General features: G+C 42.2%; 1 protein-coding gene across 1 annotated transcript; it reads right to left on the bottom strand.

Annotated features, from left to right (window-relative positions):
- Positions 1 to 4,062: 4,062 nt before the first annotated feature.
- On the bottom strand, positions 4,063 to 18,116 carry LOC138674706 (vomeronasal type-2 receptor 26-like). Its single transcript, XM_069762522.1, has 3 exons — positions 17,844 to 18,116; positions 5,055 to 5,178; positions 4,063 to 4,979 (listed from the first exon to the last, which is right to left on the bottom strand). Exons 1-3 carry the CDS (start codon positions 18,114 to 18,116, stop codon positions 4,063 to 4,065), a joined length of 1,314 nt encoding a protein of 437 aa, XP_069618623.1.
- Positions 18,117 to 18,527: the final 411 nt, after the last annotated feature.

The raw sequence follows: 18,527 nt of genomic DNA, 5'->3' as shown, positions 1-18,527 counted from the left end.
CTCTACCACTCCACCTGAAGTTTGGAGTATCTTCGACCAGCCTTACTGGAAGAAGATGGAGCCAGAGAGGTAAGAGGAGTTGCGAAAATTGTGGGCAGCTATAGGCCCTCAGATTAGCATCGTGGAGAACGATGAATCATCGCCCATGGAATGGTGAGCTTTAAGAAAGGGGGAATGAAAGTAGGTGGACCGGAACGCGGGTACCTGCATGCCAGGTCTGGAACTAAAAGGCTGCATCCTTTGATTCCGGGGGAAGCCCGAGAGAGGCAGACCTTCCCTTGCTGCAGGAGGGAAGGAGGAGAGAGACGGAGCTTCCAGCTGACAGGAGGAGGTGGGGAGAGTCTAGAAAGCACGCAGCAACAGAAGTATAAGAAGGAAAAGCACGCACTGCAGGAGAGGATGGTGCCAAGTAAGTGCAGTGGCAGAGTGGTGAGCAACGCGCTCAGCTTCCCCCACCTGAGAGTGTTGGGCCTGTGATAGGCCATGCTGCTGCTGTCCAGGATAGGAGCTGTAGTGCTGGGGGGATTAGCAGTGTCCAAAATAGCTGGGAGAGACAATTCTTAAGTAGAATAAAACATAACTTTTAATAATTACTATAGAAAGAAACAGTCCTAACCTGAGACCTGGGTTATTGGTTATTGGAGACACCTCCCGATGTAGGGGCTTCTCCATCCTTTTACTAGCACTTGCTGTTTACTGTTACCTTTTGCAGCAGAGTATTTTTTCATTTTACTGTGCTTTTTTTGTGTTTCAGTTTCTGGGTGGTGTGAACGATGTCCCTACAGGCTTGTTCACCATGTGCACGACTCATGTGTTTCTGTTTTAACTAATTGTTTTCTTGTTTCTGGAAAACTAGTGAGGTTTCCACCCCTCCTTGTGAGCCGTTCTATGCTACGTGTCCACATTGGACATTCCCTTTCTGAATCCTGCTCATTCAGGTACTATACATATGAACAGGCTTTTAAATACATCAGATAGTGATAACATACATTAGTTAGGACTGCTCTAATATGGGTATACCTTGACATTTGGTAGAGCGGCTTAATATACATTTTTTGCAAAAAACATAACCAAATACCCTGTGTTTTTCAGTCCTTTTACTAGCACTTGCTGTTTTACTGTACTGTGCTTTTTTGTGTCTGCCTTACCAATAATGACAGATATGCCGATAATAGCGACAAATCAAGCTGAGTAATTTAAAATAATGTCATATGAATGTTAGCGATAAATGCTGTGCTCTAAATGATTGCACTTTTGTGGGTGGTGAAAGCCCCCTATGTTTTCAAAGAAGCGTTCACTTTATCACCTATGACATCCTTAGCCTGGCATCCAGGTCCACCAGGACAGGGCACAAGTCTCCATAAAGTACAATATGATGCATATGAGGCCTCACATGATGTCATGATGTTGCATAATGATGGAAAAGTCTCAACTAGCTGTCAAAGAGGACCAGACTGGATGCCGGGACAATGGAACTGTGAATCCAATTTCTTATCTCCGCCATGTTCTCAGGACTTTGGTGGTCCCCAGCAGGAGCTTGACCATATACTTGTGCTCTTATAATAATAATAATAATAATTTTTATTTATATAGCGCCAACATATTCCGCAGCGCTTTACAAATTATAGAGGGGACTTGTACAGACAATAGACATTACAGCATAACAGAAATCACAGTTCAAAACAGATACCAGGAGGAATGAGGGCCCTGCTCGCAAGCTTACAAACTATGGGGAAAAGGGGTGCTCTTGCTATAATCCATCCTTAAAACAGTTTGAACAAAGGCAAAAGCTTCTCTCTCACATCAACAATGGTTATCTGATTTCAAGCAGTGGTCAGAGACGCTTTGCTAATCTTCTTTAATACAGGAATAGAAGTAAGGGATCCCAGACGTGGAATCATTTTTAGTGGTTCCTTTATGGCAATAAACTAAGAAATGACTGTGTTATGCTCACGTGCTTACCTAAAATAATTGTAATATAATCTGTATGTCTGACTAGATATATGCAAGTTGTCTCTTTAGACTGGGAGAGCAGTTGCCAAACCAAACACTCCATTTGCTGAAAAGTGTTTTGGGGTGTTCGCCCCTCATCAGTGGAAAACAGGAGATCTGATTTAGATGGATGAGAGGCCTCTGATTGGGTTCCTAAAGATTAATGCTTCTCCTTGTTGAGAGTGCCAACCTGATGTAAGGAGACTTGTAGGCTATGTAAAGCTCCTCTGGGAAATTAAATATGCAAATAGCTTCTTCAGAGAAACCGAGAAATGTAACTCTAGTGCCCCCTATTTGAAGCAGCTATTTAACAAGTCTTTCCACATGCCTTAGGATAACATCTCAGTCATAGGTCTCCCACGTAGTCAAGTCAGATTTCCTGTTTTGCACTGATGAGAAGAAAATACCTTGAAATACGTGTGTAGTTTTTCTTGTTACCCTAGTAAAGTTCAAGTCCTCTTTCTCTTTGAAGAGGCTATTTGCATATTTAACTTCCCAGATGAGCATTGCATGGTCCATAAGTCTACTTACACTGGCTTGGCACTCTCCACAAGGAGATGTATTGCTTCTTAGATGACTAAATACACCATGTTCTAAATTATTATGGAAATTATATTTTTCTCGGATTTCCCTAAATGGTCGGTGCAAATGACAGTCAGTCTAATAAAAGTCATCACCCGTTAGATTATACATCGAATTTTATTGAAGAAACCTCATAATGATAACAGTATAATCTCCAAAATGAATAAAAACTTAAAATGCACTGTTCCAAATTATTAGGCACAGTAGAATTTCTAAACAATTGATATTTGTTTTAAAGAACTGAAAATGCTCATTTGTTGAATTTGCAGCATTAGGAGGTCACATTCACTGAACAAAAAAGCGATTTAACTCCAAAACATCCTAACAGGCCAAGTTACATGTTAACATAGGAGCCTTCTTTGATAACACCGTCACAATTCTTTGAGTTTTTGGAGAGTTTCTGCTTGTATTTCTTTGCATGAAGTCAGAATCGCCTCCCAGAGCTGCGGTTTTGATGTGAACGGCCTCCCACCCTCATAGATCTTCTGCTTGATGATTCTCCAAAGGTTCTCTATAGGGTTGAGGTCAGGTGAAGATGGTGGCCGCACCATGAGTTTATCTCCTTTTATGCCCATAGCAGCCAATGACTCAGAGGTATTGTTTGCAGCATGAAGATGATTTTGCTCCTAAAGGAACGTTTCTGCATTTTATACCATGGAAGAAAGTTGTCAGTTAGAAACTCTATATACTTTGCAGAGATCATTTTCACACCTTCAGGAACCTTAAAGGGCCCTACCAGCTGTTTCCCCATGATTCCGGCCCAAAACATGATTCCTCCACCTCCATGCTGACGTTGCCGCCTTGTTGGGACATGGTGACTATCCACCAACCTTCCACTATTCCATCCATCTGGACCATCCAGGGTTGCTCGATAGTCATCAGTAAACAAAACTGTTTGAAAATTAGTCTTCATGTATGTCTGGGCCCACTACAACCGTTTCTGCTTGTGAACACTGTTTAGGGGTGGCCGAATAGTAGGCTTATGCACCACAGCAAGCCTTTGAAGGATCCTACACCTTGAGGTTTGAGGGACTCTAGAGGTACCAGCAGCTTCAAATGTCTGCTTACTGGCTTGTAATGGCTTTTTAGCAGCTGCTCTCTTAATCCGATGAACTTGCCTGGCAGAAACCTTCCTCATTATGCCTTTATCAGCATGAACACATCTGTGCTCAGATTCAGACACAAATCTCTTAACAGTACGATGATCACGCTTGCGTTTTCGGGAAATATCTAATGTTTTCATCCATGAGTTTATTTGAAAAACAAAACAATTAAATCTTTATGACACTTAAATCCAATTTGCTAAATAATTTGGAACACGGTGCATAGTAACTCCAAAAATGGATGTGTGACATAATTTGATAAGGCCGTTTCATGATATACAGGAACTCTTCAATTTTGACTGTAAGATATAATAATTGTGATCTACTTATAGTAAAGTTTTTATATTCTTTAGAATAGACATCTATAGAACATATCATTTTGATGTCATCCATAGGGTTGGAACCTAACTTTCCTCATAAGGTATTCCCGGGAGTTCATGTAGGGTCGAAACAAAATTATAAAACATTTAGGAAGAAACATACAGATAACAAGAGCCCAACTTGAAGAAAGAATGGCAAATATCTCCATAGCTGCAGTGTATTTTCCTTGGGTGCTAAGGTAGGCTGGAATAAAAGACATCCAAACGCTAAGGAAGACGAACATGCTAAATGTGATAAATTTAGCTTCATTGAAGCTGTCGGGGAGTCTTCTGGCCATAAACGCAACAGCAAAGCTGGTAGATGCCAAGATACCAAGATATCCCAACATGCACCAAAAAGCAATAGTTGACCCTTCGTTACATTCAAAGCTGATGAGTGTTGGTTGAGTTTGTGTGTTGTACTGGGGAAATGGTGGAGCGAGTAACAGCCAAATTATACATAAGAGAAGTTGTAGTAAAGTACATATGGATATAAATACGAAAGAAACCCAAAGGCCTGTCCATATTTTTAGTTGACTACCTGGTTTTGTAGCTATGAAAGCGAATACTACTGTGATAGTTTTGGCCAAGATGCAAGAGACACAAAGTGCAAAAGCAATGCCAAATGCGCACTGTCGAAGGAGACACTTCTCATGGTGGGGCAGGCCAATGAAGGCCAAGGAACAAAGGAAACAAAAAGACAGCAAAACAAGAAGAAAGCAGCTCAGATGGTAGTTGTTCGCCTTCACTATGGGACTGCTCTTGTATTTTATGAACAGTCGTAATATGGTAGCAGGCACTAAAGAGGAAATCACTGTGGTCACTGCCAAGGTTGAGCCTATTGGGTCTTCATAAGAGAGAAATTCTATGGTCTTTGGGAGACATGCAGATTTTTGAAGGTTTGACCAATGATCCCATGGACACTTGAGGCAAACAATAGCATCTAAAAGAAAACCAATAAAATAAGTGAGCAATTTTGTGTATTATGTTTAATAACAACTACATTGGTGAGTCTTGCCTGTTTGGTTTGAGATTTCTCCTTGACGACATGGAATACATTGAAAACAGCAAACAGGTTGACCTCTTTTTGCAGCCTTCCTTAAACCGGGTGGACAACTTTCACTGCAGACCGACAGAGGAACCTGAGAGCACAAGAACTAGAAATGAAAAGATGGAGTAGCTTTTCCATCATTATATGTTACATTAGACCTCTACACACACAGTCCATCAGTGATGCTTGTATAACTCTAATCAAGGCTTACAAAAATGGAGATAATTAGGTCATTATTCGGGTTCATGTGTTGGGCTATACCCATAGGTATCAACCTGACCTGAACAAAAATGTAATTAGTAGGCATTAGAGATAATGATAAACTAATAAATATAAATTGCATTCACCATTTGTAAAACTAGTTCTGATTATTTTCTCTCACTTGAGTGGATTGAGCTGAAGTACCAGCCATTGACCCGTTCACTTAGACATCATCATGTTTGATACTACAGTGATGTGACCAAGATGCGTCAGTGAAAATATAATGGAGTAAAAACTATATGCAAAAGTAAAATCCAGCAAAAAGTATCCGTAAAAATTGCATTTATCGAAAATCCACTAAAATCCAGTTAATCACCATGTAAACGTCAGACGCGTTTCAGACTACGTCTTGGTGCAAAGATGTAGCAAAGACGTAGTTTGGAACGCATCTACGATTTACATGATGGTGGATTGTATTTCTATGGATTTTCAATAAATACAATTTTTAAGGATCCTTTTTACTGGATTTCACATTTCTTTTGCACCAGTGGACATGCCATACTACTAGTTTTTCAGTGCAAATAGGACCTTTTTTTTATGCTGGATGAGCTGATGGTTTTCCCTTTTTTACTAAAAAAAACTATACTTTATCTTGGACTGAGGATGCAGACTTTATTACTGGTTGCTTGTGCTAAATAGTTTCTCTGAGAGACTTCTCAGTAGATGCAGCTTTGCATTATGCCGATTCTTATATGTTGCTTCTCTAGGTTGTAGGTTTTATGGAAAGCAGGACAATATACCTGGCAGTACGTCAATGACAATTGTCTTCTGCCATTGACTGCAGGAATGTTGGTGTTCTTACCTGTCCACTACTGGAGAACTTACAGACAGTGGAGGACTCCCAAGAAGAGTCTCGTGTTATCAGGTTACAATGATGTACATTCAAAGTACATCAAGTTTTAAGGTGCTCAGGACTAAAAGTAGTCATCCAAAAAAAGTAGTATGACATGAGACAAAGTGAAAAAGAATATGAACATTTATAGTACCTTATGAGCTAAGAAGAATAGAGCTGTAAAGAGCTTGACTTAGGTAAAGAAGACTAAGGTCATAGAGAACAGAGTGTGGAAAAGGAGGAGCAAGGCTCAGAAGTGCTGGACCTAAGTCAGGAAATATGGGAAAGGTAGAGCTCGGGGAGTAGGCCTGGAAGGAGGAGACCTCTTTTCTGATATTCCATGAAAGAGGAAATGACAGTTGAGGCCATTGTGAAGTAACACTGTCCTGGAATTGGAATTGTGTCCTGTGAAGAGACCAGGAACCTTAAAAATTAGGTTGTCTGTTCAATGTTATAATTCAGTCAGTAATGTAACTGTCAAGCATTTTTGCCTCCTAAAGTTACAGTAAAGTTTTGTGCTGCTACAACGTGCAGATCAGTTATGGTGTCAGAAGTCTGACCCTGACCAATCACAGACAAGTGGCCATCAATGACAATGGTTTATTTTCTGTGGTAAAACGGTTGTATTTTGTTATTCTTCCTACCTTCTGGTACCCTGAAGGCCACTGAATGACACTTGTGTTTATTTGGAAAATTTGATCTGAAGATCTAGTGGTGTCATAGCTTCCAACCTTGATGTGTTTTATGGTATCCTCTGGGCCTAGCTGCCAGTTGACAATATCATAGGCAGCAGGTGGGTCGCCATTATCGTCAAAATAAAGTTCTTGACCGCTACTCATTCTAATCCTAGCTTGCTTAATGTAGTGAAGAAGCTGTAAAAAAAAAGTAATTACACAAGTCAAATTAATGGCTTCGTTACCAGGTTTTTTGAGAAATCAAGCTTCTACTATAGACAGGCATTTAAGTATTTTGACCGAGGAAAGGGCTTCCTTTGACTGTCCCGTGTACCCTGGAAATCCCAGAGGCAAGGCCTGAATGAATGACAATTTTACAGTGAAAGGCATAATGCTCTACAAAATAACAATACGTGTATTACAGCATGTTATAGAAGAGATCAAATGATCACATGATCAAATGAAATGAAATATTCACTAATCCCACATTAATGTTTAGCTAACATTGTGAATCAACTGAAATTATAGAACCTATGGATATGACACACTACATTATTTTAATAAAAATCATAATTGGACACCTCATCGCAAGAAGTGACACATATTGCTGCTTCTCAGTAGTGTTGAGCGATACCGTCCGATACTTGAAAGTATCGGTATCGGATAGTATCGGCCGATACCCGAAAAATATCGGGTATCGCCGATACCGATATCCGATACCAATACAAGTCAATGGGACATCAAGTATCGGAAGGTATTCTCATGGTTCCCAGGGTCTGAAGGAGAGGAAACTCTCCTTCAGGCCCTGGGATCCATAGGGATGTGTAAAATAAAGAATTAAAAAAAAAAATATTGATATGCTCACCTCTCCGGCGGCCCCTGGACTTCACGCTGCTAACCGGGAGGCTTCTTTGTTTAAAATGCGCGCCTTTAGGACCTGGGAATGACGTCCCGGGTTCTGATTGGTCGCGTGCCACCCATGTGACTGGCACGCGACCAATCAGAAGCCGTGACGTCATTCGCAGGTCCTCAATTCCTAGAATTAGGAGTTTTGTGAATGAGAATGACGTCGCGGCTTCTGATTGGCCGCGTGCCGGTCACATGGGCGGCACGCGGCCAATCAGAAGCCGCGACGTCATTCTCATTCAAAAAACTGCTAATTCTAGGAATTGAGGACCTGCGAATGACGTCACGGCTTCTGATTGGTCGCGTGCCAGTCACATGGGCGGCACGCGACCAATCAGAACCCGGGACGTCATTCCCAGGTCCGAAAGGCGCGCTTTTTAAACAAAGAAGCCTCCAGGTTAGCCGCATGATGTCCAGGGGCCGCCGGAGAGGTGAGCATATCAATATTTTTTATTTTAATTCTTTATTTTACACATCCCTGTTGATCCGATACCGATACCCGATATCACAAAAATATCGGATCTCGGTATCGGAATTCCGATACAGCAAGTATCGGCCGATACCCGATACTTGCGGTATCGGAATGCTCAACACTACTTCTCAGTTGAGAAGAGAGTTGGCTGGAAATAGCAGAAAAATTCCAACAAATTTGTTTGTTGGATGAAGGATGCTGAAGGATGTTGCAGGCAGCAGATTGCTCTCCACGCGGTCTCCAGACCCTGTCACGTCTGTCACATGTGCTCAGTATGAACCTGCTTTCATCTGTGAAGAGCACAGGACCCCAGTGGCGAATTTGCCAATCCTAGTGTTCTGTGGCAAATGCCAAGCGTCCTGCACGGTGGTGGGCTGTGAGCACAACCCCCATCTGTAGACATCGGGCACTCAGACCATCCTCATAGAGTCAGTTTCTATCTGTGCACTGCAGACACATGCACATTTGTGGCCTGCTGGAGGTCATTTTGCAGGGCTCTGGCAGTGCTCCTCCTGTTCCTCCTTGCACAAAGGCTGAGGTAGCGGTCCTGGTGCTGGGTTGTTGCCCTACGGCCCCTCCACGTCTCCTGGTGTACTGGCCTGTCTCCTGGTAGTGCTTCCAGCCTCTGGACACTACACTACACTGACAGACACAGCAAACCTTCTTGCCATAGCTCGCATTGATGTGCCATCCTGGATGAGCTGCACTACCTGAGACACTTGTGTGGGTTGTAGAATCCGTCTCATGCTACCACAAGTGTGAAAGCACAACCAACATTCAAAAGTGACCAAAACATCAGTCAGAAAGCATTGGTACTGAGATGTGGTCTGTGGTCCCCACCTGCAGAACCACTCCTTTATTGAGCGTGTCTTGATAATTGCCAATAATTTCCATCTGTTGTCCTTTCCATTTGCATGTGAAATTGATTATCAAACAGTGTTGCTTCCTAAATGGACAGTTTGATTTCACAGACGTTTGATTTATTTGGAGTTATATTCTGTTGTTTAAGTGTTCCCTTTATTTTTTTGAGCAGTGTATATACACAGTGGCTTGCAAATGTATTCAGTGTCACATTTCTGTGTATATACATTTTACCTTTTCTGAAAAGCCACAGAGGCTGCAACACTATTAACAAGAGGCACCACTAACCAAACACTATGAAGACCAAGGAGATCTCCAAACTACACCGTGAAGACCAAGGAGATATCCAAATGAGTCAGGGACAAAGTTGTTGAGAAGTACAAGTCAGGGTTGGGTTATAAAAAATATCATAATCTCTGATAATCCCCCTGAGCACCATCATATCCATTTACATCATATGGAAAGAACATGGTACCCCAACCAACCTGCCAAGAGAGGGCTTCCCACCAAAACTCTCAGCCCAGCAAGGAGGGCATTAATGAGAGAGTCAGCACAGATACCAGAGGTAACCCTGAAGGAGCTGCAGAGTTCCTGAACAGAGATTGGAGTATCTGTCCATATATCCACATTATGCTCCCTAGAGGTGGCCTTCATTGAAGAATGGCAGTAAAAAGACTTTACTTACCCACCAAAATTGTAAGCCTTATTTTAACTTTACCAAAAAGATATGTGGGAGACTCCTCAAATGTATGGAAGAGAGTGCTGTGGTCAGATGAAACCAAAATTTGAACTTTTTGGCCTCCAAGGTAAACACTATGTTTGGCGTCAAAGCAACACAGCTCATCACTCCAAGAACACCAAGTTTTTCGTCAGCACAAACAGGGAAAATAGTCCAAGTTGAGGGGAAGATGAATGGTGCAAAATACAGGGATATCATTGAGCAAAACCCGTTTCAGTCTGTTAGTGATCTGACACTGGGATGGAGGTTAACCTTCCAGTAAGACAATGATCCAAAGCATACTGCTAAAGCAACACTCAAGTGGTTTAACCCCTTAGCGACCGCCGATACGCCTTTTAACGGCGGCCGCTAAGGGTACTTAAAGCACAGCGCCGTTAATTAACGGCACTGTGGAAAAAGTAAATAGCGCCCCCCAGAGTCGGATTGTCTCTGGGGTCTCGGCTGCCAGGGGTAGCTGAGACCCCAGAGAACATGATTCGGGTTTTTTTTTACCGACCCCGCATTTGCGATCGCCGGTAATTAACCTTTTACCGGCAATCGCAAAAAAAAAACGCGATTTTTTTAAATTTCTCTGTCCTCCGATGTGATCGCACATCGGAGGACAGAGAAAAGGGGTCCCAGATAGCCCCCCGATACTCAACTATCTCCCCTGGTGCTCCTCGTGGCTCCCGGTGGGCGCCGCCATCTTCAAAATGGCGGGCGCATGCGCAGTGCGCCCGCCGGCCGGCCCCGCGAGAATCTTTGGGGTCTCGGCTGCCGGGGGTAGCCGAGACCCCAAAGAGCATGATCGGGGTCGGTTTTACCGACCCCTGTTTTGCGATTGCCGGTAATTAACTGTTTACCGGCGATCGCAAAAAAAAAAAAAAAGTAAAGTGTAATTCTCTGTCCTCTGATGTGATCGCACATCAGAGGACAGAGAAATAGGGGGATTCGGGGACCCTATTATACTCACCTGTGTCCCTGGATCCTCCTGCTGCTCCTCCTGGCCGCCGGCAAAAGAAAATGGTGGGGGCATGCGCAGTGCGCCTGCCATCTGTCTCCATCTGCTGGCCGGCAGGAGAACAGCAGTTGGGGCTAAAATTAGGGTTAGGGTTAGGGTTAGGGCTAGGGTTAGGGTTAGGGCTAGGGTTAGGGTTAGGGTTAGGGCTAGGGTTAGGGCTAGGGTTAGGGCTAGGGTTAGGGTTAGGGTTAGGGCTAGGGTTAGGGCGAGGGCTAGGGTTAGGGCTAGGGCTAGGGTTAGGGTTAGGGTTAGGGCTAGGGTTGGGGCTAAATTTAGGGTTAGGGTTGGGGCTAAATTTAGGGTTAGGCTTCTTTCACACTTACGTCGGTACGGGGCCGTCGCAATGCGTCGGCCCGACATACCGACACACGTTGTGAAAATTGTGCACAACGTGGGCAGCGGCTGTAGTTTTTCAATGCATCCGCTGCCCAATCTATGTCCTGGGGAGGAGGGGGCGGAGTTACGGCCACGCATGCGCAGTCAGAAATAGCGGATGCGACGTACAAAAAAAGTTTCATTGAACGTTTTTTTGTGCCGACGGTCCGCCAAAACACAACTGATCCAGTGCACGACGGACGCGACGTGTGGCCATCCGTCACGATCCGTCGGCAATACAAGTCTATGGGCAAAAAACGCATCCTGCGGCACATTTGCAGGATCAATTTCTTGTCCAAAACGACGGATTGCGACGGATGCCAAACGATGCAAGTGTGAAAGTAGCCTTAGGGCTAGGGTTAGGGTTGGGGCTAAAGTTAGGGCTAGGGTTGGGGCTAAAGTTGGGGTTAGAGTTGGGATTAGGGTTAGGGTTTGGATTAGGGTTGGTATTAGGGTTAGGGTTGGCATTAGGGTTACGCTTGGGATTAGGGTTAGGTTTGGGATTAGGGTTAAGGTTAGGGTTGTGATTAGGGGTGTATTGGGATTAGAGTTAGGTTTGAGGTTAGGGTTGAGATTAGGATTAGGGGTGTGTTGGATTTAGGGTTTTGATTAGGGTTAAGCTTAGGGTTGACATTAGGGTTGTTGTGGGGTAAGGGTTGTGATTATGGTTAGGGTTAGTGATTAGGATTATGGATCAGGTTGGGATTAGGGTTAGGGGTGTGTTGGGGTTAGGGTTGGAGCTAGAATTGGGGGGTTTCCACTGTTTAGGTACATCAGGGGGTCTCCAAACACGACAGCCAATTTTGTGCTCAAAAAGTCAAATGGTGCTCCCTCCCTTCTGAGCTCTACCGTGCGCCCAAACAGTGGGTTACCCCCACATATGGGGCATCAGCATACTCGGGATAAATTGGACAACAACTTCTAAGGTCCAATTTCTCTTGTTACCCTTGTGAAAATAAAAACTTGGGGGCTAAAAATCATTTTTGTGGAAAAAAATTATTTTTTTTATTTTCACGACTCTGCATTATAAACTTCTGTGAAGCACTACTTTGGCATTCAAAGTTCTCACCACACATCTAGATAAGTTCCATGGGGAGTCTAGTTTCCAAAATGGGGTCACTTGTGGGGCATTTCTACTGTTTAGGCACATCAGGGGCTCTCCAAACGCGACATAGCGTCCGATCTCAATTCCAGCCAATTCTACATTGAAAAAGTAAAACGGCACTCTTTCTCTTCCAAGCTCTGCGGTGCGCCCAAACAGTGGTTTACCCCCACATATTGGGTATCGACGTAATCAGGAGAAATTGCACAACTTTAGTAGTCTAATTTCTCCTGTTACCCTTGTGAAAATAAAAATTTGTGGGCAAAAAGATCATTTTTGTAGAAAAAATGTGATTTTTTTTTTCACGGCTCTAAGTTATAAACTTCTGTGAAGCACATGGGGGTTCAAAGTGCTCACCACACACCTAGATAAGTTCCTTAAGGGGTCTAGTTTCCAAAATGGTGTCACTTGTGGGGGGTTTCCACTGTTAAGCACATCAGGGGCTCTCCAAACGCGACATGGCGTCCTATCTCAATTCCAGCCAATTCTACATTGAAAAAGTAAAATGGCACTCCTTCTCTTCCAAGCTCTGCCGTGCGCCCTAACAGTGGTTTACCCCCACATATTGGGTATCAGCGTACTCAGGAGAAATTGCACAACAACTTTTGTGGTCTAATTTTTCCTGTTACCCTTGTGAAAATAAAAATTTGCGGGCAAAAAATCATTTTTGTAGAAAAAATTTGATTTTTTTTTTCACGGCTCTACATTATAAACTTCTGTGAAGCACATGGGAGTTCAAAGTGCTCACCACACATCTAGATAAGTTCCTTAAGGGGTCTAGTTTCCAAAATGGGGTCACTTGTGGGGGGTTTCCACTGTTTAGGCACATCAGGGGCTCTCTAAACGTGACATGGCGTCCAATCTCAATTCCAGCCAATTCTGCATTGAAAAAGTCAAACGGCGCTCCTTCACTTCTAAGTTCTGCGGTGCGCCCAAACAGTGGTTTACCCCCACATGTGGGGTATTGGCGTATTCAGGAGAAATCGCACAACAACTTTTGTGGTTAGATTTCTGTTTTTACACTTGTGAAAATAAAAAAAATGGTTCTGAATTAAGATGTTTGCAAAAAAAAGTTAAATGTTCATTTTTTCCTTCCACATTGTTTCAGTTCCTGTGAAGCACGTAAAGGGTTAATAAACTTCTAGAATGTGGTTTTGAGAACCTTGAGGGGTGTAGTTTTTAGAATGGTGTCACACTTCATTATTTTCTATCATATAGACCCCTCAAAATGACTTCAAATGTGATGTGGTCCCTAACAAAAAATGGTGTTGTAAAAATGAGAAATTGCTGGTCAACTTTTAACCCTTATAACTCCCTAACAAAAAAAATTTTGTTTCCAAAATTGTGCTGATGTAAAGTAGACATGTGGGAAATGTTATTTATTAACTATTTTTTTGTGACATATCTCTCTGATTTAAGGGCATAAAAATGCAAAGTTTGAAAATTGCAAATTTTTAAAAATGTTCACCATATTTCCATTTTTTTCATAAATAATTGCAAGTAATATCGAAGAAATGTTACCACTAACATGAAGTACAATATGTCACTAAAAAACAGTCTCAGAATCAGCGGGATCCGTTGAAGTGTTCCAGAGTTATAACCTCATAAAGTGACAGTGGTCAGAATTGCAAAAATTGGCCTGGTCATTAAGTACCAAATTGGCTCTGTCACTAAGGGGTTAAGGGCAAATGTGTAAATGTTTTGGAGTGGCCGAGTCAAACCGCAGACCTTAATCCAATTGAGAATCTGTGGTCAGACTTGAAGATTGCTGTTTACCAGGGAATCTAAATTGAAGGAGCTGGAGCAGTTGTGCCTTGAGAAATGGGCAAAAATTCCAGTGAAAAAAGCTTCTAGAGATTTATCAAAAGCGACTTGCAGCTGTAATTTGTGACACTCGAACACGGGTAAGACCAGCAGATGACACAGCATATGAATACGGTGGGATGGAAAAAGGAGAGTAAGGCCCTAACGGTTGGGAGCAAAGGATGGGACTCCTCCTGTCACCAACCTGTGCCTGTCCGTAATCTTCCCTAACTCCCTAGGCGGGTCCTCTCCCACCACAATCAGGTGCCTAATCCCTGACTGTCACCTCTACTAACCCTGGCTAGGGCACTAGCGTCACCACTGCAGATGGTAACACAAAGGGGAAGAGACAATCAGGGGACAGATAAAAAAGAAAATACTCAGCTCAGGCTCTGCCGCTAAGCTCCACAGCAGCAGAGAAAATGGCACCAGGAATCAGAACGCAAACAGCAGCAACACCCCCGGCACAGGATAGTTCCACACACCTAGCTGGTCTGCACAGAAGAAAAGTCTATAACCAACCATCAGCTAATGGGTCATGTGACTATTTAATTGGAGGTGGGAGTGGTTACCAACCAACATCATCTGACCAGTCTAAAAGAACTGCCACCAAGAGACTGACATGGACTCCTGCTTGAACAAAAGGAAAAAACATTTAAATTTCAGCAGACCGAGAGCTGCCACCAATCCCATAATGATTCGTAACATTACCGCTACGGAAGGAGTGTATACTTTCCCAAGCCACTGTATATATGATGTATTGTGTCACAACCCAACGTCCTGGAAATTGTATGCTTGTTGAGGATAATATCTCTGTTGGTGTTTTTATTCTTCAAAATGTGTAATAAAAAACATTTATAATTTTAGATAAACTAATGTAGCTGTGTGTCATATCTATAGGATCTTGAACTTATAGATGTGAAATTGAGAAATTAGGAGATTTTTAATTAATTAATTCAAGACTGAGATACTTTGATCTGTTCATGGCCAGTAGAGATAAGCGAATTGGAAAAAAGTTGAATTTGCCTATTCACATGGGCTTTCCCGGGAATGTAATGTCTCTTATTATGTTTTGAGGTCTCTCTAGACCTCACAACATAACAGAGAGAATTTTTAAAAAGTAATAAAAAAAGATCTTTATACTTATCTTACCGCTAACCAGTCTAGACCCTCCACCATGACCTTCAGAAGTCCTGGCTCAAGGGTAGGAGACCTGGAGATTTCATCATAAGTGGCAGTAATCAAACGATGTGTCGAGGAGCGGACAGGTGACCGTGATGAATGAGGGGTCATAGAGGTAAGTGGTGAGGTGAGTATACAGTGTTTTATTTAACATTTTTAAACATTTTTTAGCCTTTTATGGTCCAGGAAAATGTTGGCCCCCGGCCTTTGCTGCTGAAACCTCAAAGAAGCTAATTACAAAAAAATCCTAATTTATTTTATCATATTTTGTGAATTTCTGGTAAAATTTAATTTTACTCAAATAAAATTTGCTCACTTTTAGTGGTCAAGCAAATTTTCTGAAGGAGTTTTGTACATGAAAATTTAAGAGCATTCAATTTTTTTTAAAGTCTTAAGTTTGTCGGTTTGCTTAAATTTGCCAGAAAATTTTGATTCACACTGAAGTTATTTGATGCAAATTGAATGTTCCTTATTATTATTATTATTATTATTATTATTATTATTATTATTACTTTTCTCACACCGAAGTGCATAACAAATGTACAGTCATGGCCAAAATTTTTGAGAATGACCCCAAAATTATATTTTCACATGATCTGCTGCCCTCTGGTTTTTATTAGTGTTTGTCTGATGTTTATATCACATACAGAAATATAATTGCAATCATATTATGAGTACCAATAGGTTATATTGACAGTTAGAATGAGTTAATGCAGCAAGTCAATATTTGCAGTGTTGACCCTTCTTCTTCAAGACCTCTGCAATTCTCCCTGGCATGCTCTCAATCAACTACTGGACCAAATCCTGACTGATAGCAGACCATTCTTGCATAATCAATGCTTGCATTTTGCCAGAATTTGTTGGTTTTTGTTTGTCCACCCGTCTCTTGATGATTGACCACAAGTTCTCAATGGGATTAAGATCTGGAGAGTTTCCAGGCCATGGACCCAAAATCTCTATGTTTTGTTCCATGAGCCATTTAGTTATCACCTTTGCTTTATGGCAAGGTGCTCCATCATGCTGGAAAAGGCATTGTTGGGCGCCAAACTCCTCTTGGACGGTTGGGAGAAGTTGCTCTTGGAGGACATTCTGGTACCATTCTTTATTCATGGCTGTGTTTTTAGGCAAGACTGTGAGTGAGCCGATTCCCTTGGCTGAGAAGCAACCCCACACATGAATAGTTTCAGGATGCTTTACAGTTAGCATGAGACAAGACTGGTGGGAGCGCTCACCTCTTCTTCTTCGAATAAGCTGTTTTCCAGATGTCCCAAACAATCGAAAAGGGGATTCAGCAGAGAAAATGACTTTGCCCCAGTCCTCAGCAGTCCACTCGCTGTACCTTTTGCAAAATATCAGTCGGTCCCTGATGTTTTTTCTGGAGAGAAGTGGCTTATTTGCTGCCCTCCTTGAAACCAGGCCTTGCTCAAAGAGTCTCCGCCTCACAGTGCGTGCAGAAGCCCTCACACCAGCCTGCTGCCATTCCTGAGCAAGCTCGGCACTGCTGGTAGTCCGATCCCGCAGCTGAAACAGTTTTAAGATACGGTCCTGGCGCTGGCTGGTCTTTCTTGGGCGCCCTGGAGCCTTTTTGACAACAATGGAAGCTCTCTCCTTGAAGTTCTTGATGATGCGATAGATTGTTGACTGAGGTGCAATCTTTGTAGCTGCGATACTCTTCCCTGTTAGGCCATTTTTGTGCAGTGCAATGATGGCTGCACGTGTTTCTTTAGAGATAACCATGGTTAACTGAAGAGAAACAATGATACCAAGCACCAGCCTCCTTTTAAAGTGTCCAGTGATGTCATTCTTACTTAATCATGACTGATTTATCGCCAGCCCTGTCCTCATCAACACCCACACCTGTGTTAATGGATCAATCACTAAAACGATGTTAGCTGCTCCTTTTAAGGCAGGACTGCAATGATGTTGGAATGTGTTTTGGGGGTTAAAGTTCATTTTCTGGGCAAATATTGACTTTGCAAGTACAGTAATTGCTGTTAAGCTGATCACTCTGACATTCAGGAGTATATGCAAATTGCCATTAGAAAAAATGAAGCAGTAGACTTTGGAAAAATTAATATTTGTCTCATTCTCAAAATTTTTGTCCATGACACACATTTGTTGTCACAATGTTATGCCGTGCGTCCTTGAAAACCTGATAAGTTCACATCAATTCAGGTCATAACACCATGATGTTACAACTAGTGATGTTATTTTGAGGCCTATTCGGCTCTGGACATTGGGAAAAAAGAGGCTGGGCAGTGCAAAGGCTTCAGCGATGGGACATGTAATCAGCGTTATGAAATGTATTTATTTTTTAATTAATCCTTTTACTGTCCCTCTACAATTCAGGAAAATATCAAACAGATAATTATTTCATTATTTTCAATGTAGTGAATTGGCAAAGAAAATCAAAATTGAGGAGAATCCAAATTTTTTTTGTAAAATTCTCTGCAAATTCAATTCACGTTGAACAAATTTTCACATCTCTAGTAATTACTACTAAACTTTTCAATTTAGTTTTTACATCCTTAATATAAAGTATTAAATACCTGCCAAGGCTTAAACTTGAAAATGTCAGCAACTGTCTGGTGAAGACCCTTGATTTCATAATATTTTAGGTCTTCCAAAGCTTTGGCAATTATCTGCACTGCTAAATAAGCTTTGTATGTGACTCGTAAACTGCCAACGTTGGTGTAACGGTTAGTAACGCTCTTGAGGTCTTCTGCTCCTGTGCATTGCTTTACTGAAGAAGTCAAAGAACTGGTAATGTTCTCCTTGACAAATTCACAATTAAAGCCAGCTCCCAGAGTATTTTTGCCCATTTTCCTCCCAAGGGCATAGAGGGATGAACTTTGTTAAGGAAATTTTGAAGTCCAGGAATTGTCCCGCTGTTGAGAGCTACACCAATCATGCCCATAACAAGGCTTGCACTCATTCCTTGGAAGAATGTCGAGGTTGCCAAGGCTTCACTTGCAACAAATATCAATTGGGCAACATCCTGCTTTACCATCTCCATCAATATTGGGAACAAGTCTATGTCTCTGCAGAAGACAACCACAACTCTGGCTGAAGATTGTTTCAATATATTAACAATGTGTGGAGCATTGCAATCTGGACGGCGTGTGATAATAGTTTCTGTGAAGGCAACACATGCTCCAGCTTTAACAATTTCTTTTCTAACAAGTTGAATTCCTTCTTGGCCATAATCACTTTCCAAAGCCAGAAGCCCTATC

The sequence above is a fragment of the Ranitomeya imitator genome, chromosome 4, assembly GCF_032444005.1.
Source record: "Ranitomeya imitator isolate aRanImi1 chromosome 4, aRanImi1.pri, whole genome shotgun sequence".
Lineage (NCBI taxonomy): Eukaryota > Metazoa > Chordata > Amphibia > Anura > Dendrobatidae > Ranitomeya > Ranitomeya imitator.
The sequence above is the reverse complement of the archived record's forward strand: the minus strand, read 5'-3'. Positions and strand labels throughout refer to the sequence as shown.